Source organism: Bombus affinis, chromosome 1 (genome assembly GCF_024516045.1).
Source record: "Bombus affinis isolate iyBomAffi1 chromosome 1, iyBomAffi1.2, whole genome shotgun sequence".
NCBI lineage: Eukaryota > Metazoa > Arthropoda > Insecta > Hymenoptera > Apidae > Bombus > Bombus affinis.
The window spans coordinates 1,010,924-1,036,682 of NC_066344.1; the positions used below are offsets into that span (position 1 = coordinate 1,010,924).

Below are 25,759 nucleotides of genomic sequence, written 5' to 3' on the forward strand. Positions count from 1 at the left end.
CGTCGCGTTCTAGTAAAATCGTATCTCCGATTAGACTCTCTCGTGGACCCGTTTACGTTAAACTTAAGATATTCGTCGTATCTTTACGCTTGCTTTTCCCAATTTCCCAAACGTTAAAAGTTAAATCTCTAATTTCTCAGTTTTCCTTTTCTTCGATTAATCGTATGAAAAACAAATTCGAGGAACGTAGAATGGTTTCGATTTCTCTTGGGAACTAAATTTAGGGTTCTTTAAGTGGTATAATATATTTATATTTATTTATATCCTGACACGTTTCGAGATTCGTTTAAGCGTTTAAGTTTAAGTTTATCAAAATGTAGATCTGACTACTTCGTTACAATGATCGGTCTTCCACGGTCTTCTCTCTAGAATTACAAAATCCAGATTTATTCCATTCTACGTACGTTTTAGCTACTTAGTCTGTAGGGATTTTAGTACACCGGTGGTCATTACGAAATACGATATTCGCCACTTCGCCGCACCTTCGTTACGTTTCGATACATTTGAGGGAACGATTTAAAACGCTCGCGAATTCGTGAGAAATAAAATAACAAACAGCAAATCCTATTAACATACGTACAAAGAATAATCCTACGGGATTTCCATGAAAAATGATGTACACAACATACTTTTTAATCGTAAAGAAAAATTTCAAATTCGATACACAACACGCTCTACTTCCACCTTACTTGCTTATTTTATCTCATTCAATTTTACGATTTTTTCTAATTAAAATATTGTCTCTATAATAAATAGACAAAAAGAGATCGCGTATTAGATAAAGAAAAGGTATTGCGATCGTCGTTCTGGAATTAATAGCAATGTCTGAGTTAAAATCGTATCTGACAATAGACAAAAGATAGGGAAAGCACGAAATTCGCTGAAATATCGGCGGTTGACGATAATAGACCCACAATAGAAGTCGGTAGGATCTGTTCTCGATTCAGGTGTCTCGAAATAGATCGCTTGACGAAAATAAGCGAGATGGTTTATAGTTCTGACAGACTGGTCTTCGTTCGTATCCGATTAACAGCCCTTGGCCAAGAAAAGCCGTTTTACACGAGAAAGCTGCTACGTGGCTGTAAACGTGTACGCACGGACCCGATCTAACGCGTTGGCCAACGGGAAAATCGGCTGTGCGTGCATCGTTCCATTCTTTTACAAATAATCCGAGTACGATTTCAACGATTTACACGTTACGGCTAACGGCTCGTTAAACCTCGCTGGTTTACGTAAGAATCCACCTTGTGTTTCGATTCCGTCCGATAGGAAAGACAAGAGTTGATCTTCTTCGATGAAACGAACAGTGTGGCCATCCTGTAAATACATCGATCGTAGTTGGATCGGTTACGAATTGATATGTTTAAGTGGTATAGTTTGTCGTATAGCGTTTACGTACTAATTAATTAGGTCCGAGCAAATTAAATTTCGTATCGTTTAGTAGTATTTTGATATTGCGAGAACGAAATGTATTTCATAACCGTATCGTACGTGCTATGTGAAACATTTTGAAACATTAACAGCGTAATGAGACGCGACTGTCGCCGTTATACTTGTAAACTTTAAACTAATTTGAAAATATATAACGTAGAAATTACAAGATATTCGTTGCAAACATATATTTAGTAGAAAAATTAGTGTAGAGCATGAACGATCGTTTTAAGCATATAATAAGTGTCAAATATGATTCTATAGAGTGTAAAAGATTACCGATAGAATGAATAATTGATCTCCACAGAATATACGTTTGTACTAAATATCTCGTCATTTTTATATATATCTTTAGCTTTTTTCATATATAATCGTGATATCTGTTTTTCGTTGCTATGCTAACGAAATTTCAGAATGTTTCATGTGACACACATAATATATCAATGAATACGAATGTTTTTAATTTCGCAAGGGCAACGTTAAACGTAATAAACGGGGAAAATTTTCTGAAAAATGGTCGTCCTTCCAGTTTGTTAACGTTTTATTATAGAAAATCTCACGGCGTGAGATAGAATTAAAGATTCTAACAATTTGACGTAAAAAGCGTAAAACGAGATATTCGCACTAAAATATAATTACTATAAAATTATCATATTGAAATTTAATTACTACAATTATCTTTCCGGTATTTTTTATCTTGTCACCGTAGAGAAAGCTTAATTAGAAATTAAAAAGATTCACAATCTGTTAATTTGCTTTGGTTTTGCTGGAAAATTGAGTTTTTAACGTAGAATTTTTTCTCCAGCGGAATGAATCCTTTTCTCTTTTGCCAATTCTACGTTCTACGCAACGAAAAATACATGCTAATATAATATCCATAGAAATGATATCAAGCTGGCACAAATTATGCACCATGAGAGTGTTGTTGACAGCATGAATATGTTTGTCCACGTAATCTTCGGAGCGTATTTTCCCTAATGGCGTGACATTTACGCAGACAATGAGGTAGAGGCAGCTTATACAACACGGCTATGGATATTCAAACGTAAGGGTAGGCCAATAGGCCAGGAAATTGTTGGGAGAAAAATATGCAAAGAATGATCTATATTTACGGTAACCTATATGGTGACATTAATTTTACCAGCTTCGTGTATTTTTCAAGTTAATTTTCTATACTTCCATAGATAAAGAACGATATCAAACATGGTATAGATTATTATCGTGTACGTTGCTCGTTATAATATTTGCAGCGTGAAGAGTATCTCTATTTACGTTCTAATACTTTATGTTCAGAAACATAAGTTCTGGATCGTTTTTTCGATATTCTTCCTCTTCGGATATCAAAGTAAAATCCCAATTTTCCTCGTCATACCGTCATTTCCATCTTCGGATCTTACTTCACGCTCTATATCCTAATCGATCACAGTCAAGCTGAAGCGACACCAACGATCCTGGAAATTCCAACTATTCTCTTCACTCATGACCAATCATCCTTTTCGGGTATTTCTAATTTTCCGTTTGCGTGACCAATGATCACAACGAAAATGAAGTTGCTTTCATGGGGTGTAACGACACTGAAAATGTTTGTTTCGAGACGCTTCGAACAACAGAGGAACTTGCAGAGCTTTCTGGGTCGAGGAGGCCGGCCAGTCCGTCCAGGCGACGTGAAATATCGTCGTGACACCCTGTTTGCTTTTCACCTGCTGTAACAGATACAGCTCTTCGCCACGATTACGCTATACAACTAACGTCGGTCTCGAGCATCTATTTCACTCGGCCATGACGTTATCGGGAAATTGCCTGCGAGTCGTTCTTCCATCACGTTCATTCGCTGGCTATTTATAGTGACAAACGGTTTCTTTGGACTTTCCGAAAGGATTTGGATTAAAAAGCTCGCGTCTTTCCGCGTCCTGTTAAAATTGTTCTGGTCGCAGATTTTATTTCTCTTCGCTACGGAAGAAGTTTCGTTCTTCCTCCATCGAAATCTCGATTCTTCGTTTTTTGGTTTTTAATTTATCTTTCATTTTTAACTTTCTTTCTTTCGAGATGATTTCATTGTGGTTTCTCGCGTTTCAATAACAAATTTTTACATAGACGGGATTACGTTGGTTCTTCCCTTTCTAGGTATCGCGAACGAAAACGTGTATTTACAGAGTTAAGCAAAAGTATGAAAGGAAGATGGGTTTAAATTTGTGAAAGGGAAACATTATAATTTTTAAATTTCGAAGGCTACAAGATTAGACATTTTTCTTATAGTCTATGTTCTATGAACATTTAATTTTAGAGAATTAACTATATTGGAATATAGTTTACAAACAGGAGATCAAAGAGTTTAGTTCTCTGATACTTTTTGTCAAGGTTCTTCTTATAATATCTTTTCGATAACCTTCGTTTCATACGATTTCATGGAATTGAATTACTAATAATTTTTAATAGCTCGCGTTTCAACACAAGGTATAATCTGCAGATTTTCCATCTGTAGATTTAGGCACTGAACAAAACGGAGATTCGATCGAAGCTGGAAATTGCCGCTGTTTTGATTTCTTTATTTCGAAGAATTTACGCTGATGGTTTTATCGGAAATGAAAAAGGTATTTCGATCTTTTCTGTAATAATATTTCATAATAATAATAATAATTGTTAAAACATCGGTCTTCGAGATCTCTCGATATTCTCAAGACGCATCTTTTCCTTCTTCTTTCGTCATAAATCACTTTTGATTTCGTTTGTAGCTTCACTATAACGAGCTCGATCTGTTTAATTAAAATACAGATACTGGAGAGCTTTTCATATGGAATCGATGCCGCTGGATTATGGTTTAAATCCAATCGACTAACGCAAGGCTTTAGTCGACTTACAAACCACGGATTTGTGCCAGCAAGTATCGTTTCCATAACGGCTACTTCTTGCAAGCGTATCGCTATGCTCAGCCAACAATGATGCTCGCAAAGTATCTCTTCGTCATTCTCTCGTAGATATGAATTGCGGTACACCGTTAAAGAAGATTAATTATGATATGAGTTTGTGGTTTTGTCTGATAGGTTTAGTAAGATACACAAGTATATTAAGATTGACACGTAGAATATACAAAAGCATTACATGGTTGTGCCTGTTACGTTATTATAAATATGGAATTTTTTATATTATGTAATTTATATTTTAATTAAACGATGTTTGAATTTTTAGACTAGACAGCTACGTTAATTTATATTATTTGTGCAATTTATCAATTTATTATATACTGTTTGTTTCGTCATACCTACTAATCGATAACGTTGTATCGTTAGATTATTGTTATACTATTCAAAGTTCGATCACGTACTCGACTACATAACACTTTTTTCTAATCTTAGTTACGATTTACAGTAACAAATTATTACGTTTTCTGCGAAATAACGATGCATGTAAAACGGAGAAAATTGGCAATTTTGTGTTTACAACAGAGCCATCTGACAGAATTATCTTTTCGTGTTTAAACATTACCATTTGGTAGAAGTATTACATTACGCTCAATATGCAGTATTTCTTTCACTGGCAGCGATTTAATTCAGGCAGTGCTTAACCGCGAAACGGTGCAACAAGAAACTTCGAAGACGTTTGGTTTGGAAAGGATCGCTAAAGGATACACATTGAAAACAGACGGTCGTTTCTTTGCCAAGTAACAAAAACCGACGTCAAGAATAAATCTTTGTTGCGCGAACGTCCTAGATTCGAAAGATGGTAACGATCTTGGCTGCCTCCTTTACGAATCCTGCTATCCATTTTTCGTTACACATCCTGCATAATATCACTGGAAGCACGTACTTAAAACGGAGACGTACGGTTTAAGGTTCGCGTATAATTTCCAATAGCTTGCAGATGAAACCGATTTTACGACAAGATTTTATCGAAACTTCAATCTCGAACAGAGCAACAAGAATATTCTCATTTGAGATTTTACATTCTCTAGCAGGATCGTTATTAATTTTCGAAATTTTATTTGGATATTCCAATTCGATATTCGAAATGTTCGAGTATCGTTTGAACGATATCGATTTATACGAATTGTTTTTCAATCACCGAAATATCTTAATTACCAATATTCTTTCAACTCTAACTAATTTCTCTTTTCTCTTAGACATTTTCTAATTACAAATATTCTCTTAATTAATCTTTTTGTCCATTCGATTCGCCCATATACGTACTTCTTTTAATCGACGAAATATCAACCTGAACGATATTTATATCTCGAATTGTTCTTAAATTTCTATAAACGTCCCGATTTCTATTATTATTTCCAAGAAATATTTTTCTACGAATTAGCGACATTCCTCTAATTAATTTCCCACCTTCATTTCCTGAAATTTCCATAAACGTTGCCATTTCTATTAATACGTAATTCCCATGTATTTTCTAGAAGCATTTGCTAATTAGCAATATTCCCCTAACAAATCTCCCACTCACCAACCCATCCGCTTTTCTGGTAATTAAACAACGATTTCAACGTTAGACTGTACCCACGCCAAATGCATTCACGAAATAAATCCGTTTAATGCAAACGATGCCGAATGTCGAATATCGAAACAAGCGGGAATAATTAGCGGCTAACGTATCTCGATCGATTGTCAATCGTTTCTGAACAAAATTATAAACCAACATAGTCTCCGATAGCGATATCACGGTATGTGGTTCCGCTTTAATCCCACAGCTGACACAACAAATCGTGCGTGTTCACGGATTACGACGAAGTGCATGAGCATACTAGACGGGTAATAGCACGATGACCCCGTTGGCTATCCTCTAACGAGGCAGGATCGATTTAACGCGCGTCTGGTTATGTTTTTATCAACCTCGCCGGATACAGAATCGATCGGAGCTCGATGATCCATTGGTTGCTTTCGTAATTGAATCTCATCGTTTAATAGAATCTTGTTTCGTAATTTTTTAAAGCTTCTTCCTCGAGCAGACGAGGCTCTGTTTGCGTTTGATTATGGGGTTTGCCCGAGTTTATCAGCGAAACGAAGCTGCAAAGTCGAGGGAAGTTGAAAAATGCTCTTTTTAATTGGTACTCTGCAAAGTTGTGCGAAAGGTTGATATATCTTCGAGGAGTAGCTATGAAAGGTTATCAGAGAGGGAAGAAATTTGTGGTTTTACTCTTCCCGATGAAACATTCTTCAGCCTGACGATTTGATTTTCCGAAAGTTATCGTTGAAATTAGTTAGAGATATACGAGATTTGTTATTTCTGAGTTTCTTTTTGCTTGAATCTTTTTCTTCTTATCATTATATTTCTTCTTCTTATTATCGTGTTATACGAGATATTGCATGTGTAAGATAGGGTTAAAATTATTAAAATATTCAAAGATTTAAGGATTTTTCTTCGTATGTCGGTACAATTTGTATACTACCGAACTGGATCTATATGTCGAAATATAATTTTTAAATACCGAATATGTACGATTTCTCGTTAATATCTATCGATCATATACGGAACTTTTACGACACTTGACACGAAAAAATGATGTATACTTAAGCTAAGCCTACACTGACAGGCAATTATCCGCAAACACGTGTCGCAGTCAATCAGCATCTGTCTTTCTGCGGATTTCCCTCGAAGGACAGATGCTGATTGGCCGCGACACGTGTTTGCGGGCAAATGTCTGTCAGCGTTGATTCAGTTTTATCTACAAGTCTCACTTTCACGTTAAAGGTTGTCGTTCTTCCGAATTTCTTTTTAAATCAAATCCACGCCTTATTTCGTTCGTTATATCCACGTTTAATTTCCTTCGATTTCAAAATTATTGCTCGCACCACGCTCTGCAGACGCAATTTCAAACCTTCTGTTTTAATTAAGTCGAACTGAATGCAATTAAGAGCCCGATCCAACTCCGTAGATAACTTACTCATCGAGTGTGCGCAGTTTTTTCTAAACTCGTGCAATTACCGTATCCGAAGACGCTTTCATTTTGCATGTTCCAAGGCGCTAGCCTTTATGACCCGGAACGTGGATACGTTAGAAACCGAAGTTTCTCGTTTACTTAACAAAGTTCCGCCAGGTTTCGAGTAAATTTGCAGCTCGTCCCGACTTGGACCAGAAGTTGAAACGTTCGACGAATTCGTCACCGAAGACGCCTCTGTAATTACTTGCGACGAGAATGCCAAGATCGATCGCGTTTTCACGGGAAACTCGCCGTTTAAACGCGACCAAGATAAATTCGCGCGGCAAGTTCCACAGGTCTGCAACAAGTTTTCTGGTAACGCGACGACGGAAGCGTGGAACGCGAGTTTCAGTCGGTACAGATATTGTAATTGGAACGTAGTCCTCTCGCGAATAGGAGAAACGTCGAGAACTCGTGAGAAATTTATCTTGTCACTTTATAGACGATCAGGATTCGATGTAGCGAAAGCGGGTTTCGAGATTCGGAAAAATTTGACAAACCGAGGTTTCTCTTTCCGTTTCGCTCTCCTTACATATCTAAGGTGAAATAGTGATTAGATAATCTTGTACGGAGAAAAAGATATTGTATAGTTATATCTAATATTTTGTAGTATTCTAATATTTGTAATAACCTCACGTTAGATCCGATCTGTTTCAAAATCAGCAACGAATCGTCGAATCGTTAAATTCAGTCGGATCAAACGGTGTTGATAAATTCTTACAAAAGTTATCAAATTAGTTTTGTTGAATTTACAGTTATTCAATTTAAAACGTGGATATTCCTACTCGCCTCGTAGCTTCAAAATACGCTTCGTTGTGTTTGAGAATTTTTAAATTCCCCGAAAACCGAGCAAAGGAGAATAGTTTTATTACCGTCAAAGCAAAAGATTCGTAATATCATCGTCGCTGAATTTCAATGACTTTAACTCTTTGAAATTGGAACTGACCTTACTAATATCTCTGATAATTACTAACTGACCGTATTAATGAGCTTTGACATTTGCCGAGAGTTCGCTTTTGGTGGAAATTAACGAGATTCCTTTTGAGGCCCTTGATCGATCGCTAATCTTATACGAAAGAGATACGGCGTAACTGGTTTCGAATTTTATCATTTGGAAACACAATAAAGTTTGCGGGACTTTAACAAGGGATCTTGGCTTCGGTCTGGATCAGTTTGGGCTCGATGTTAAGCTCCATCTTTTGAATTTCCCTTCGAAATTCTCGCATTATGGTACGGCTGAAGCTGTTCAGGGACGACTAAAACCAGTTTTTAAACTGGTATTAGAGTTTCGAGTAATAAATTCTAATTTTGCTCGGTAGAGTGTTCATGATACCAATAAATTAGTGCCTTAATTCGAAAATATGTCGTCAAAATTCTTAACTCGATAAATTTGATCGCGATCGTAAAGCGTAGGCTTCGTCGTTCGAACTTACGATGCGTAGGTAACAGTAGCTCGCTTCTCAAAGTATATTTTAATGAACGAAGTTTCACGATAAATGGAACAAATAATGGGAATATTTAATTCGATATCACGCTTTAATAGATTGTACGGTGGAAATTGTACATCGCGCAGTGAACTTTATAATAACTTCATTTGAAATTAAATCGGTAAGCGATAAGCGTTTTATCGACCGAATGCGATTTCCTGTATTATAAAATACAATTAGATTACGCAATAGAGAAATGTAAACGATGGTTACAAACGTTCTATTAAAATTTCTTCTTTAATATAGTTTAGCGATTTATTTTGTCTCTGTAGCAATTTGCGAGAACGCCGGTGAAACGTTTCGGTAGATTATCCCGTCTTAACCATCGTTATTAACATTAACTGGTGTAATTGATACAGTGAAATTAATAATAAATTATTATGTACATAAATACGCATATTAATCGCGTAATTACAGAGTCTACGTTTCAGATAAATCGAAATAAATTGGACCAAGCTTTTGCAGCTGCGAAAGAAAAAAGGAAAAATGTTCGAATGAATAAACCCCGACCTATTTCTTAATTACAAACCTTTTTCAAGCGAGAGTTATTAAGTAGAAAAATATATGTTTCTAGATTTATTTATAAATCCTTTTCCGTAGACGCGATTCCATATAAATACGATAGATATATGATAAAAAATTGCTTATAAGAAAAATACGAAAAGTGAATCATGATTTGCATCGCTTCTATACAATCACCCTTTTCATACAAACGTCTTCGGTTTAGTTTTCGGCACACCACCACTCGTTCGCTAATGTATACAAATTATACACACGCACACAGACACGTATACACGACAGAATAAACAGCATGAAATCATGCACGAATCTCTGGCGAGGTTCTCGACGGAATCGTTAATACGACGCTTTAAATACGACGCTTTTAATAAGACCACGGTGTCATTAACCTTCGCGATCCACTTAGCGACTGAACGTTCTCGTTCTTCGCGACGACTCCACTGTTTTTGGAATTTCTCCCTCGCAATGTTTACGTTTACGAGGATTTCCTCCTCTGGCCATTGTACCCGCGTCTTATAAAATAACTTCTAATTTGCTCGTTCCTGTAAACGATAAACCTTCCTTTCAAACGATAAATATGCGATTAAAAGTTAATTCGTTTCTCGTTTGTGGTAATTTTCACAATCGGCAGAAATCCCTTGCGCAATTTCTACAGTAATAATAATTGATAGTGATAATTCATAGTGATTCACCGATACTTATATTATTAACGAAACGTTAGAAATTATTGGTCGGTGTATTCTGCGGTATTACAGTAACAAGTCCGACGATAAAACAACAGTTTTAGGATAAATTTCATAAACGACAAGTAATTCGAGTATCTAGTTTGACGTGATATGGTAAAATTGTGAACGGAGGGTTTACATTCTGCATTTTGTGATTCGACAGCTATGAATCTTCGTTTATCGTGCTACGTGTATTATCCTTCGAAGAATCACAACCACCGATCAAACATTTTTACCATCTTTCGTGGCGATGTTCGAAGCTTCTTCGCAGAAACGGCGAAACGTAATACACTTAAAAAGTCGAGTCTAATTCAAGAAATAAAATTACACGCACGTTTCCCACCTACATTTGTTTCTTCAATTTGATTTCCACCAAGCATATCACTCGCAAATATAGAACCCGAACAGATTGCTCTAGCTTTTGACGTCATATTCCTCATAACCTTCTTCCTGTTCTAAGTTCACCGCCCACGTTTCACACGCGAGAAACACCCTTACGTATTGTGCCTTTCTAATTTTCAATATAATAGGACAAACTTCTTGTTTGCTCACACGACAAACTTGGGTCGACCACGAATACAATTTCTCCTTGTCTAACATACATTCGGGATATAACATCGTTCCCGGAATATTGTCATCTTATTGTCGTTGCGCGTTGCACAAGTTTGAATTCGATTTACATACGGTTACGGTAACTGGATCCCGTCATATTGTGTCCTGGTCTAGTGTTATGCAATATGTGCGGTTTATCGAGAACAAAGCGTAGATATAGCTATGACGAATCAATGTACGTTGTTAGACTCTTTACATTAATTTATGAGTTACGTAAACAGCGTTATTTTGGGTGAAGATTTATCACAATGCAGAGTTTGATTTCTTTCTTTCATCGATATAGAGGTACGTATAGTTGAAATGTTTGTATCTAATAGGTGCTTGATTGACGAATATCTTTATATTGATCAAAAATTAGTAATTTATATTAGATTTTAAATGAACGTGAAAATTCACCGAAAACTTACGAACAGCTCGAGTCTATAATTTGCATATGTTATGCTTGATACTGTAATAGATTGGCAATATAACGCCAGGTTGTTAATTTAGTTTCTTTCATGACTTATGGATTGAATTGAAAACGTCAGTGAACAATCGATCGAAATGTTCGCCAAAAACGTTACAGAGAGTAGAAATCCATAATTTCAATTGTCAAACTTTTTTAAATGAGATGACTATGCGTAGAATATTTCGATAGATTAATAATATATATGGTTGACAATTTTTTCGTTCTTGTATACGACATACATTTTTTTTTATTCAATTGCTTATAGATAACATGATTTAAATTTGCAATTTAGATTTGCAAAGATCCGATAAGCGAACAAATCAATACGTTTCGAAATTTAAAATCGTCCTAAATATCATTACGGATAAAGTGGAAACGGACTTGTCGTTTTAAACAAAATAATAATAATAATTATTATTATTCTTTTGTGCCGTATAAATTATTGCTTTCAAATTCTACAACACGGAGATTAAGAGATATACTTTTTCAGGATTGACAGATTTATAATTTTTAGATATTTGTTGGCTGTATATCGTTCAATTACGTCGAAAACATTTTTACTTCTTGATGGCGAAAATAACGGCGATTAGTGTGACGACTTACTTTTATTTCGCGCCTTATCGTCACTTTCGCGACCACGTAATTGCATAATTTGGGCGGTGAAATTTCTGGTACAACCCTGTCTTTCTAAATGCAAATTTGACGCGCGCTCTTCCACCGCTCTAATCTCTTTAATATTCGCAGTGCAGGATACTCGAAACGACGCTAGCCGGATTGCGTTCCATTAGCAGTGTTTCTAGATGAAACTACAATATTTAATTACAGGTCGAGAAATATACAGAATGCGTTTTGCTTTCAAAAATTTCCATAATTTCCCGTTGTTTCCTCTTGATCAAAAATCAAGGAGAAATGGCCCAAGAAGGAAGAGAACAACTTTTGCGGAAACAATTTCTGCGCAGAAAACAATTTCTATAATATCTCTATAAAGGAGGTACTCCTAAAAGTCTAAAGGATCTCTACAGTGTTTTCACATGAAGGGTACAAGATTGGATTTTCCCATGAGAGAAAACGTTTTAATATTTTTCGAGAAACTTTATGACGCCTGATGTCGAGTTTACCAAATATTTTTGACCACTTCCATTGGGCACGCTACGCATAACTACATTACAAAAGTTTTGCGTTGTCAAGAAACTTTAAGGTGTACTTCTAAGGTGTAACTCTAAGGTCTACTTCGTCGCGACTTAGTCGCCAGAACTTCCTTCCCTATTGCATCTCAGCCCCCTCAAAAAAATGGGACGAGAGGCTCGATATACGAGGAACGTTGCCTTCGGCATTAAATATTTTCTCGTTTTCAATTTTCCCTGAGATATTTTTCATAATCAGCTTAACACTGTTATGTACATCATCGATGTTTTATCTCCGCTTTTAAAGGAAAATAATGGGATTCATGAAACTTTGAGGATACAAGGGACGAGGAGATGTGTCACGTTAAAAAGAAAATATTCTACCATGGAAAGCTTAATGAAATTTTTTTAATCACGCTTATTGGAACAAAAAGTAACGCCTGGCTTATAAATAGAACATATTGTACCTCGGATGCTGTAAACAAAAAGTTCACGTATCTTCGCAACATAAATTAAAAAATTTGTTTACGAAGATTTTTTAATTTCTTACTATTTTTATTCCAGCGGTAAAAATTAAAAATTTGCTAAGTTAATCCTGCAGCAGATATTTTTAGTAATAATCGTTTCTCTAAACGAAACAACTACTCGTACAAAAATTTTCTTATGCGTCCCACATCCTGCAGCAAAGTTTTTAATTAAATACAATCGGTGGAACTCGTAAACCAACAAACTCGCAAACTTCTTAAAACTTTAATTGTTAGCAGAACATAATCACGGGTCTCCCTTCTCTTATCTCACAAAATTCTCCTTCGCCAATCACGCGTAAATAAGAATATCAAACGAGTCTCGAAGTGGAATAAGGATTACACGCATCTTTCAAAAAATACACGTTACGTTGCACCGGAACGTCTATTATCCAACAGTTTCTCGAGCCAGTAAACTTTGCGTATTATATCCTCATACACCCGTAGAACCTGGAATCAAACGGACATAAAATAAAGTAACCGACAGAAAGCAAAAATCGGGGCCGATGTCGAGTTTTACACGATAATTTTGAAATCGGGATCGAGGTCAAGACGCGACGACACAAACCGTGTTGGGAAGACTGCGTCTGCTCGTAGTAAAACAAAAGATGGAAGGAGAAGAGCACTAGCGATGGGATTAAGTTCGATACATTTTTATAAATTCGAATCAAATGCAATACCCGAGGTTTACTTTGTAAGGTTGAAATGCTACTCGCAACTAAACTGGAGATTTTTATGCTTCTAACGTCAAATTTAGAGCTACGATATCTGTTCAGAACGTGTGTAATATTCAAAGATTTAAAAAGTGTTATATTTAATGGCAGGGATAAACTTTTACGTAGGTTCCTTTTCTTCAGTTACGTTGATAAAAGTACGAAATTGTATAAAAAATTCGCAGTCTAGCCATAACATATAATCGTTAATTCGTCGTACTTGCGAAGCGTTCGATCTTCGCGAGTTGTTTTCCAGCCTTAGAACGAGTACGTGAAAGTTTCGAAAGTCTACTTACAAGTACTTTGATATTAGAATGTCGATGATCTTACAATTACACCAATCGAGTCACGAGAGTCGGAAAAGCAAGATGGATATAGTCGATCGTTAGCACAGAGTTAAAAATTGCTATTTATTGAATATTGTTATATTATTTCAAAAGGGCTCGATTCTACTTAGGGTTACTTCCTTCGTTTCTCAAAGTATTTATAGACTCTGAATCTATCGCGTTTAAGTTGGAATCTACTTGAGAACAATGCTTCTTCTTTTCGAAATACAGTACGAATCCAGTCGGCCAATGTTCGAAACTACTTGCGACGTATTTCAGTCCATCGCTAAAAAGCACGGAAAGCGATGGAAAATCGCGGGACGCGAGGAAACGCGCGAGGAAAGCGAAACGGGCACGTCGGTTTCCAGGAAGGTGTAAAAAAGAAAAGTACAGGAACAGGCGGGCAGAAATAGCGTCGGTTAATTTTGCACCGGTCCGCTGCTATAAACGTACATCATACAGCCTCCGCGTCTGTTCATCGTCTGACCTCCTCTTCTTTCTCGCGCCTTTCTTTTTCTTCGTTTCTGTTTGCCTCCTTCGTCACCGTCCTTCTTCGTCCCTTTGTATACATACACTGAACGTCTGTTATCGGTTTACGGCGTGGAACTTCTTCTTCCACTTCTACGGTGTTTCTCTTGAAAAGCTTTTGCCATTATCTTAATTATGGAAATTGAGGTCTGGCGGAAAGAGGTTTTTGTAAAACGGCGCGGAACGAAGCAAGAGGCTTTATCAAAGAATTGCTTGGGAGCTGTACGTATTCGCGAACAGACGACTCGAGGTGAAATTTCCTATTATGAAATTTCCGTGTTGCGGTTGCTGGAAGAGAATCGGTTTGCAAAGCGTAAACTTTTTCTGCAAGAATTATTTCGGTATCTTGATCAATTTATTTTTGAGCTACATCGGCTCGAATCTAAGTGAAAGTTAATTAAAATAGATACGGAGGGATGTATTATAGGGGATCGTGCAATTTTACTCATTTTATCATAAGGGAAGGACATCGTGTGCGCTAAAGTTGATTTTTCTTTATTTCGCTTTAGTACCTCCTTTGTTACCGTTTCAACGTTAGGTGAATCTGAGTTGAATCTTGAATTATCGAACATAGACCAAACATTGATCAGTTTCTATGACCAATCGATACCTCATTCCCTTAAGGTCGCTGAGATTTACGTGTTCCTTTCATCCGATTTACTAGTACATTAGGCAACTCCGACCTCCTCAATCGCGTCTCTGTCGAAACGTACAAATTCTGTGTGTAAACATTTCGCGAGCGACGTTCCTCGTTTCAAAAAATGAAAATATTTATTTCAATCAGTGTAAAACTTTGTAACGCGTAACATTATGTATCGCGTATTTTTTCATTGCTCGATAGGGATTTCTATCTTTTTCTCCGCACGATTGGAAATTTATCCTGTTCGCAATAAGGAAGAAATAAATAAACCATCTCGAAAATAGTTCTCGGCGGAAGTCGAAAGATCTTCAGGAAGACGAAGGTTCAGATATAAAAAATTCATTCCTCCGACCTATCGCTTTAACTGCCGTAGCCCGTTGCGATTTCTTTTCCCCGTTTATTTTTCTATTTCTCGTCTTCGTTGTTTTCTTTCTCCGCGAAAGATTGACAAACATTTAACTCCCGCTACCAAACTATTGAAATCTCACCACAAAACCAACAATCGCTCGACCAGCTGAAATCATCGGACCACGGCATCGATGCAATTCCCGGAAGCGGCGGACGTTTGGCGATGGTGGTCGACGAGCGGACGCGTGGACGCATTTAGAGTGGCGGGATCGCGCTTAGCTAGCGCGTCTCCGTTCGTTTATTTACAGCGGTTCCATTCGATTATTTTCCTTTCCGCCACGCGATTTCCTTCTCATTTCTCCCCTTTCCTCGATATCTCGTCCTTGCCGCGGACGAATAAAGGGGATGGTCCAAGGAAAAATAAATGAGGCAGCAAATCAAAGGGATCCGTAGCTCCTCCTCTTCCCATCTTTCCATCCCTCTTCCTCGATAATACCTCTTTTTTCCTTCGTCCCCCTCCCCCTCTTTTAGCGACGCTCTTTGAGCTGCTTTGTGTAGCGCCACGTCGTTCATCTTCTTTTTTCGCTCTTTGTTTCAGACGTACCCAGCGAGCAATCCGTTTTCGTCATGCTGAACGGCGAGGAGAGCGAGCTGAGATTCCTGAACGTCGCGAATCCGAAGGTGAGCAACCGCTTTCGAGTTCCGCGTGTTAGCCGGAGGGCGCTTTACGAAAGACGCTTAGCGTCCATCCTTTGAGAGAGCTGCGTTATTCGATCGGCTCTCCATTTTGACTTCTTTCAGGCGATGCTTTGCAAGGTTTACGATGTCCTGGAATGATGCCGATTTGTATGCTTGAAGAGTGTGTTAAATGGAAGAGAAAGGATCTTTGTGAATGGTTGAGAACGATGAAGTGGGAAAATGATTTATTAGCGGAGTTGCTACTATGCATCTACGAGAACATGGTTAGCAGAGAAACGCGGGTCTGTTTGCTTATTTCTCGTAGACTCGATAGCGTCATGTAGTAGATAAGCACGTACGGGCGAATGTGTGGCACATTGAAAAATAAAATCATACAACAATTCCGCGATTATAGTAGTTTCTGACGAACGGACCACTTGCTTAGTAGATTAACGAATCTCGGTATCGGTGATATTAAATTAACGAGACTTTCGAGTTTCTCAAGATCGGTGTCTGGCGTAGGAGAATATAATACTGTACAGTATGATGAAAATTATATCAATCGTCGCATGAATCTTCCATCAGAGCGTAATTGATATAGTCCACTTGTACGATGATCTATTTTGAATAATCTAATTTAAATACGTGTTGTATTAGTATTATTCTTCTAAGTAGTACGTTCGTATTTTTGTTTCGTACAGACGGAATTGGAGAATATACACCCGGATGCCTTTGTCATCATGTATTCTGTGATCGATAAAGCGTCCTTTCAGAGAGCAGAAGAGTACCTAGAACGTCTCCACGACCAGGATTTCCTCCGAGGAAAGTCGGCCATACTAGTTGGGAATAAAGTGGATCTGGTCCGATCTAGAGTGGTTTCTTCACAAGGTTGGTATATACCCGCGTATAAAGGTATCGATCGTTGGTATAATATTTAAAACAATTTAAAAACAATATTTGGTATAGTTTTATCGAGCAAACGGTCTTTTAGCGGAGATATTTCAAAAATATTTTGCGTATCGAAAGGCGCAAAGCGCGTGAGAAAATCGCAAGTGGTAGTGAACTGCGTATGATCGAACTATGAATTGTATTTATCGCAGTACGATAGGCGCGATTATTAAATGCTGTGATTCCCGATTTGTTTACACGATGGATATACATATTTTATTATCGGAGTAACTGAAAAATCAATTACGAAGCTACAAAAACATTCACGCATTTCTTTGACGTTTAATATTTGACGCTAATATATAATTAATCCGCGCTTTTTCACTATGTTTAAACACGATTAAATTTCCTTTCTCATAAATTGACATATCCAATATCCGAAAAATCTGATTCAAGAGAGAATGAAATTACTTTAAGCTCCAATTTCAAATCTCAATCTTATACAACCCTTTTTCGTCCAGCATTCCCGACAAACCAAGTGAGACGTATAAATAGAAGATATCATATATCTCGTACGTAGTACGTAATATATAACGACGCAGAATAAAACGATAGTTCGATAAATATTACATTTTCTCTTTCTCAAATAGCACGTTCAAAATCTTAAAAATCCAACGCAAAGGAAGAAATAAAATTAATCTATAATAAATACCAACTAGAAATCTGAGTTTTGTATCGACCCCCTTCTCTTTCTGCGCATCGAGCAAATCGCCCAAAAGATGTTTCACCCCTGATAATTAAAAGAATTAAAAATTCCAAAAGTCCAGGCTGAAAGAATCAATCCGAGTACCAAGTAAAAATTTCAACCCTGTATCAACGTTTTCCTCTTCCTGCTTCCGGAATAGATCAACCAGAACGTACTGCACTCTTAATAATTGAAACAATCGGGACTCCCAAAAGTTAAACGAAGAAAAAAATAACATAACGAAAAAGACCAAATAAAAGCAAAGTAAATACCAAGTGAAATTTTCTATCCTACGTCTACTTTTTCTTTTCCTGCATGCCGAACAAATCAAGCAGAAGATACTGCGCTCCTGATAATCAAAAGAAAAGTTCTTCTGATCCCCCTTTTCATATTCTTACCCAGGATAACACCGTATACCGACCAACCGTGTTATTTTCCACCGTCCTACACGCGCCCTTGGCAACTCGATGTTTAAATATACGCTTCCCTTCTCTAATCCGGCGCGTGCTGCCATTGCAGATGGCAAGTGCATGGCGTGCACCTATCGGGTGAAGTTCATCGAGGTCTCGGTCGGGATCAACCACAACGTGGACCACCTGCTGGTCGGGATTCTGAATCAGATACGACTGAAGAACGTGCAGGGGAACGCGGAGAACCGTACCGGAAACGGGGCTAGCGAGGGCAGCGGCCACTGGTATAAGTCTAGAGGCGTGGTACGAGCCAGCATGAAGGCCAGACAGATGCTAACCTGGCTGTTTGGTAAAGAGGACAGCAAGTTCAAGAATTGCGAGAATCTTCACGTGCTCTAATAGGCGAGCGGGTGAATTTTCTTTCCCCGGCCGTACCTGACGGTAGATTGTAAGGGCGGTGCTGTTCGGCGCGATTACGCGACCCCTGCATGATACGATACTTCCAGAAGATCATACTGTTCGGCCGAGCAATAGTGAAGTCTCTGAGAGATGTTCAAGTCAGCATGACATAGAGGGATCTTCGTCTGTCGATTAGCTGATCGTTTTAAGAGTAACGAAGTTATTTACTCTGTGTTTGAAATTGGTAGATAAAAAGGCACGAACTGTCATAATTTTTTAATCGTTTAATCGTAGTATTTGGTTCGATGCAGAGTAATTATCATATACAGCGTAGTTTCTGTAAAGCGTTTCTATAGGTTTATCACGTTATGGTAATTTTTATAAAAGAATATAAATTATTATAATCTGTGAATCTTTTTGCTACTCGGTTTAACGCAGAGATTATCGAATAAGAGTATCTGTAAGATTCATCCGTCGATCAGTCATTTGTACGTGGTTTGTTTTAAAAACTGCTTACTTTATATTTGAGATTTGCAATTTCGATAAACGGCAAACTACTATGATCCGTGAGCCTTTTTGTGGTATGCAAGTTATGCATATCTTAACCTGTTTAATTAACGCGGAATAATTATAAAACGAATAACATCATCATCTGTAAAATATCTTCGCCCATCGATCGGTAAATTGTACGTTGTTTGTTCCGAAACTAACGAGACTGTTTATTTTACATTCGAAGCAAATAAATTATTGGAAATAATCTGTAAATTTTTTTTATAATATTCAGCTTATACACATCTAATTAGTTTAATGTAGAATAATCACCAAATAAATAACGATATTTTAAGTGATATCAGTTACTGTTGTTGCTCCATCGCGACTTTATATTCTCCTTCATATTAAATTAATTAACCTAACTGCAAATAAAATTGTCTCTGTAATATCTCCTTATAACGAGTCATCGTCCTCGTACGTTTGAAAATTCTATGAGGGACCATAGAATAACCGAGACCAGTGCTGCCTACCTGCTTAGTCATATACACGTTAGAGATTTTACTTTTGCTCGGTTAAGCAGAACAAACTAGAAACCTTGAACGGTGCTACGGAATTCTGACTGGAATTCGTGAGACTAGTAATCGGGTGAGATTGTATTTCGTTCGAGCGTGGTTTCGCTTGGAATGGCCAATTTGGTTTCCGAGCACTCGAGCTGATTTGGCTTCTGATTTTTGGAATCTTGGATATTCGAGGCACGGAATCCATCGAATTTTCCACCTTCGGTTTCTCCATCTTTTACTTTCTTTTAACGTCTTTTCGAGAAACAGTCAAATTAAATAGAAGAAAAATAGTTTATCGAATGTGAGCTGGGTAGGATAAAACTTCTTAAGAAATGCTACTCGAGTTGCAAAGGAGTTAACGAATATAATAATATAACAGCGAAATATAATTCCACGTATGATAGAATTACATATTACAATAAGCACTAATCCTAGAATACAAACGTTATTACAGATATCCGAGTAACATAAACGTCTGTAAAATGTACAATTCTCTTCAGATTTTTATTTCGATAGCGTAATATTATATTTTATTTTTCATCAGCACTTCGATATCTTATTCACTTAATAATTCAAGATTAGATATTTTATTTGTAACAGATGAAAGATCTCTCAATGGCAAAAGTCACATGTGTTTGTGTTCTAGAATTAACGGCGACATGATAAATTATAAAGACCAGGAACCACGATAAAATGATCTTTAAACGTGTCATTTTATTAATCTGAAAGATGTTAAAGAGAAACAATCGTGGGACGAAATTGGTCATTCCAACAGCCAGAATAAAATCTGGAATGATTGGGGTGCGATCAAAGTGCCAATTAATTAAAACGAACGTGACCACTGTTTCTTTTTCGAACGATTAATTTTAATTAATGTTAGCTCTTAAGAACTTCCGTCGAGGATCCGCTCGATACCTACCGTAATTTCGATAATAATAAGTTTGTTAAGTCGTTATCATCGTCTGTGTTGGTTCGTAGTCTATACATGAAAAATAAATTGTAAATGACTCAGAGGAAAAATATATTACGCGCGCGTGCGCGTGCACACACACACACACACACACACACACACACGTACAGAGGGCTTGATTAATCCTTTGATCGTTTAGTTCTTTTATAAAATATATATCGAATCTTTCGATATTTAACGCTAGAACTACCGCAGTGGTCAAAATGATTTTAATTCATAATTTTTCGCAATAATTTTATAACAATATTTCATAAGAGTGTATGTATTTTGCAATTAATTTATGACGTATTTTGTGCATTTTTGGAAATTTGAATAATTTCCTGTTTACCGTATCGCTTGCATTATGTATTTCTTCATATACATAATTTCACTTCAATTCCATTGTTGCGAGTTTTATGCTTTAATCGTTGGTAACTCTAGCGTTTATAAATCTCGCTCTCTATACGATCAGAATAATTTATGATGCAATGAAAATTATAATTTGCATTAATAATTGAAAAATGAGAATTTGTATCCTTCGTGTTTGATTCTCGAGCGTTCTCTCGGTATATCAAAACTTTACTTCTATAAACGATTCTATCATCGAAGAGACTATCAGCAGAGAGCTGAGAGACAGAGAATTAAAACGAAGAAGAACCTAGTCGAAGGAAAGAACTCGACAGACCCAAAGGGTTAATCGAAAGGACGAATCTTGGTGAAACTCGGCGAACACTCCTGATGAAGAAGAAACGATAAAAAAGGGAAAACAAAGTAGTTCAAATCGACTTCAGGACGGGTACGAAGGAATTTAAAAAATCGGACCATGGCATGAATTAGCGGCCAATACTGTTACGTCATTACTGTACAATAAGACCAATTTAATCTTTTTAATCCGAGTTGTATATACGATAAGTTTAACGATAAACAATTCTGTGTATCTACCTAACACAGAAAAAAAGAAAGATAGGGAACAAAAGAATGAACGAAAGAGAAAAATAGAAGAATGACGAACAGCAGCGAGATACGTGTGTTATATTATTATAAATATACATACATACTTATATGCATATATAAATATATATGTATATATTTATAAATATATTCCTAATGTACGATGAATATAAGTCCACGTTAGTTTTATGTAGATGTATCGTTAAATGATCGACGTGTTGCTATATTGCGTGTTTTCCTTAAAAGGACGGGTACCATATAGAATATTCATTTTTGGGACATTTTGAAAGCAAATACGAAAAATAGAGAAGATCATACGTAGGTACACGTATACATACACACATACACGCACACACATACGTATTTACACGTCTACACGGCCCACTGTCTATTTTCTGCGATCTCTATGCCTATGTATAACCGAATTATATATAAATATATATATGATATACTCGTGTATATGTATATACAGGGTGTTGGGGAAAGATGGTTCAAGAATATTCAATTGATTGTATGTGTCATTTTGTAAATGAAATGTTTTAGAGTTGTAATAACAAACTGTTGTTCGTCTTTGATATACGTTGCTTCTATTTATGTACGATTACTTATTATTATCTTTTATTTCATGTACGATATTTTTTTTTACAAAACGCCGGTTGTAATAAAGTGACGAAATATTTTTATGTATTTCTCTATAATTCTTCATTCTTTCATCCTTCATTCTGACGTTCTTCAGACAAGAAAGTCATTTTAATTTCATATTTCGATCTATTAGTTTTGTCTTTACGTTGGATTTATCAGCTATGTTAACTTTTATCGGAATTCTTGTTCGTAGAATTCTTTATAAACTGTAGATTTGTATATTCTTGAACCGTTTTCCCAATGTATCCTGTGCATATATTTAAAACGAAGCAGTGTTGTAACAAGTATAGTTCGTGCGGTATATCCGTCTCAGGGGCCAAGTTACTGGGCTGTAGGATAAAGAAGCAAAAAAAAAAAAAAAAAAAAAAAAAAGGAATAAGAACCATTACGATTAATAGCTTATGCTAGCTGAAATAAAGGCATCCATTAGAAAGAAAAGCGCACGCAAACGTATAAAATTGGAAGAAGGATAAAAATCATAGAGAACGGTATTATATTTTCCAAAGTGCTATAAAACGGTGTTTGCAAATGGGATATCGAATTGAAAAAGAATCTTGTTGCAAGTTTTGGTATTATAAAGTATGTACAGAGATTATATGTCAGAAGAATTAGCGTTTCGAAGTAGTTCGATAAGGCGATAAGATTTTGGTTCAGACTTAAAGCAGAAAGTGTTAGCAAGTTTATGGAAGATCGGCCGTTAAGCCGACGAAAGAAGGGGAACGGTTTGAGGAGAATAATACATAATTAAATTTCAAACGGATGAATAAATTTCGATTTTAATAGAGGAAGTTGAGAAACTCTGTTATCAAAGCTGAATCAAAAATGAAAAATAAATTCTAACAGTGATTTAATAATTGCAAATTAAACGCAACATCGCTCTGACAAATTTCTGGCCAATTTAAAACAATTCGAATTGCGCAATCAAAATGAAATTATTTTACTACAATGGCTGGAACTACTGAAAATCGAGGACAATATTAAATTGTGAATTTTATCGCACAATAGGTAGCAATAGGATGCAAATTTTTGCGGCTCGTTGAATCAAAACAATATGAAAGATAAATCAAATACAAATAATATACAACTACGTATAACGTGAAACGAACTGTTAAATATAATTACGCTAAGAGGGACGTTAAAATCGACAAAAATTGTGATTTAATAGAGGCGTCGAAGTAATTTCTTTGTTAAAAAATTCCTTCGTAGAGATACGTTTTTCGACTCACAGATCGCAAGACTATCTTCTTACAGCACTGTTAAAATCGAACCAAAAGCCAGAAGAGTGAAAGAATATAAAAGTAACAGGACGTAAGATTCAAAAGAAACGAACATCTTGTAACTTTAAGTAAGAATCGTTCCTTTGTTCGCTCAAACGAAGATGGCGAGTTAACGACACGTCGTCATCGACCATTCGATTTATCAATTGCGAAACCAGCCAAGGTATACATTATCGTTTGCCATCGGTTTGCGTCGTCGTTGCTGCTGTTGTTAAATTAATTAAAACAAGAGAAGACAAACCAGAAAGACGGAGTTCTATGGAATCGTGACTTGAACAAGAACCTTCGCGAAATAAAAGAGCGAGAGAGGTAAAAAAAGGGGATTCTTATCAAGTGCCTTTGTGTATTTTTGTAATTTAAGCTAAACTCGATGTAAGTCTTTAATCCAGAAATACAACAGTGTAACCATCAAATGTATATCGATTCTGCAAGCGCATGCTCTTATTACTTTTCGATAATTCGTTGTAACTTGTCGTGCTTATAAACGTTACCAATTTTTCTATTTATTCTTCCACGTTCATTTCACCGTTCCTTCTCTTTAAATTAACGTTATATCGCGGTTTCTTTCGTTTTTTTTTCTCCTTCTCCTCTTCGACGTTCTATCCGAAGTCGAGAGAAGACGAAGTCGTAACGAAGCTCGTATTTCTAGATCTCCTAAGGACTTTGTAACAACATCTCGAAGAGTGAGAACGATAATGAAAGAAAGTAACGAAACAATAATTAAATAAGGGGAAACATGAAATAAGACGAGAAAAATAACATTTTCTTTAGATTTTAAGCTTTCACGATGGTTGATGGACGTTATCCTTCTGGTTTTTTGGCATCAATCGCGTTGTGCCTTCGAATGCCGGCTTCCGCAACGTCCACGAAATGTTCGCGCGAAAGCGTAGCGCGTAACACGACTGATCCCGAAAAGCCAAAAGTACGATAGTTTGTCGTCGAAAGGGGAAATAATTTCGAACCTAAAGGCGCATAATCGTTTCGAAGGTATCGACTTCCGGTTTTCGACGATACACCCGCTCGATGTCTACCGATTAGCTGTTGCCAAGGTGAATTTATCGATGTTACTTCGAGTAAGCGAACAATGAAAAACGTTATCGTCGTTGTCTGTTCGTTGTATGAGTGGTGCGTGACGTGACAATACTGCCATCTCTCTTCGGCTGATAGGGATACGATTAGGTCGTCGCGACGCTTTTCGAGGAAAGGCAACGGAGATGAGAAACCAGGCGAATTCTTGGACTCGGCCACGCGTCTTTTCTGCGCTATATTTTAATGTAAGACTACCTGTCATCCAGATGCAAACGAATGGCTCTAATCCCGAGGGATTATTGTACTTCGGTGATAATAAAGAAGCGACACTTTAAATCCTCCATGTGTCTTTTCATTCATATTTTTTTCATATTTTTAATATATTCATCTCTGTCGTTGTCGTTTTCGTTGTATTCTTTAGTGTCAGTAACCTTTTATTCTGTTTCGATGGCAATAAAGAAGCGATGCGCAAAAGTTTCACGCGTGTCTCTTTCTTCGAACTTTCCGATTTTTCCCAACTTCCACAAATTTTTCCTCGTATTCGTTGCTTCTTTACGTCGCGCTTTCTATCGTTCGATCTTTTATTGTATTTCGACGACGATGGAGCAGCGGCATTCAAAATCCACCGCGTCTCCTTTCATTCACGTTTCCCGCTATTTAATATTTGTTCTCCTCAAAACTTTTCCTTCGATCGTCGTTTCGTCCTGTCTTTCGTTCTACTTCGACGATAATAAACATACAATATCCAGAATTCTTCGTGCAATTTGTCTTTTCTCTTCTTGTTCCTTGTTATTCCCTTGCATCTTTTAGTACGAAGAAGTACCAAGTTCGTGGTTTCTGCTGGATATTTTATAGGCATGGAAACAAAGAGGTATCCATACCCGTAAATTTGTTTTCAGGTCGCAAACGGGATACCTCATTACCGGATAAAGGGTTACAAATTATGCATCTCCATAAACGAGAAGAAGGTCGTGTCTCGATAATCGTAGAAGTAAAAGTTTTTCGTTTATAAACTATCCGTAGTTTATAACAATAATTTTGACATATTTAGATTTTCATAGTTTTTAAATGGATTTGAACGATATGGTTCAGCTATGTACCACGGTAAGGTATAATACGTTTTAAGTTGAAAATTTTAAAAGAAATAAATTCTGACAATTACGTATCCTTCTTCATTTGATATTCCTTTAGCTATTTTTAATTTACCAAAAAATCAATTTCGCAGTTTCTTCGTGGAAATTCTACATCTGTCTACACCCCTGCACGCTAGAAATTCATTTGAAAGTTTCAATATATTCGTCGAAGGTCTGCAAGTTCTAAACTCGTTATTATCTCCTGGAATCGATGCGATCTCGAGATCGATTTTAACGAGAGCCCTGAACTTTTCAGCTTCGGTA

At 36.7% G+C, this 25,759-nt stretch overlaps 1 protein-coding gene across 4 annotated transcripts in view; it reads left to right on the forward strand.

Annotated features, from left to right (window-relative positions):
- Positions 1-22,438, forward strand: part of LOC126919511 (GTP-binding protein RAD) — a 76,609-nt gene extending 54,171 nt beyond the window's left edge. For all 4 annotated transcript variants that reach the window (XM_050728850.1, XM_050728856.1, XM_050728871.1 and 1 more), the window contains exons 5-7: positions 15,941-16,023; positions 16,722-16,908; positions 18,173-22,438. In XM_050728850.1, coding sequence (XP_050584807.1) covers positions 15,941-16,023; positions 16,722-16,908; positions 18,173-18,462 — 560 coding nt within the window. In that variant the 3' untranslated portion in view covers positions 18,463-22,438. The remainder of the gene's footprint in view (positions 1-15,940; positions 16,024-16,721; positions 16,909-18,172) is intronic.
- The last annotated feature ends 3,321 nt before the right edge of the window (positions 22,439-25,759 follow it).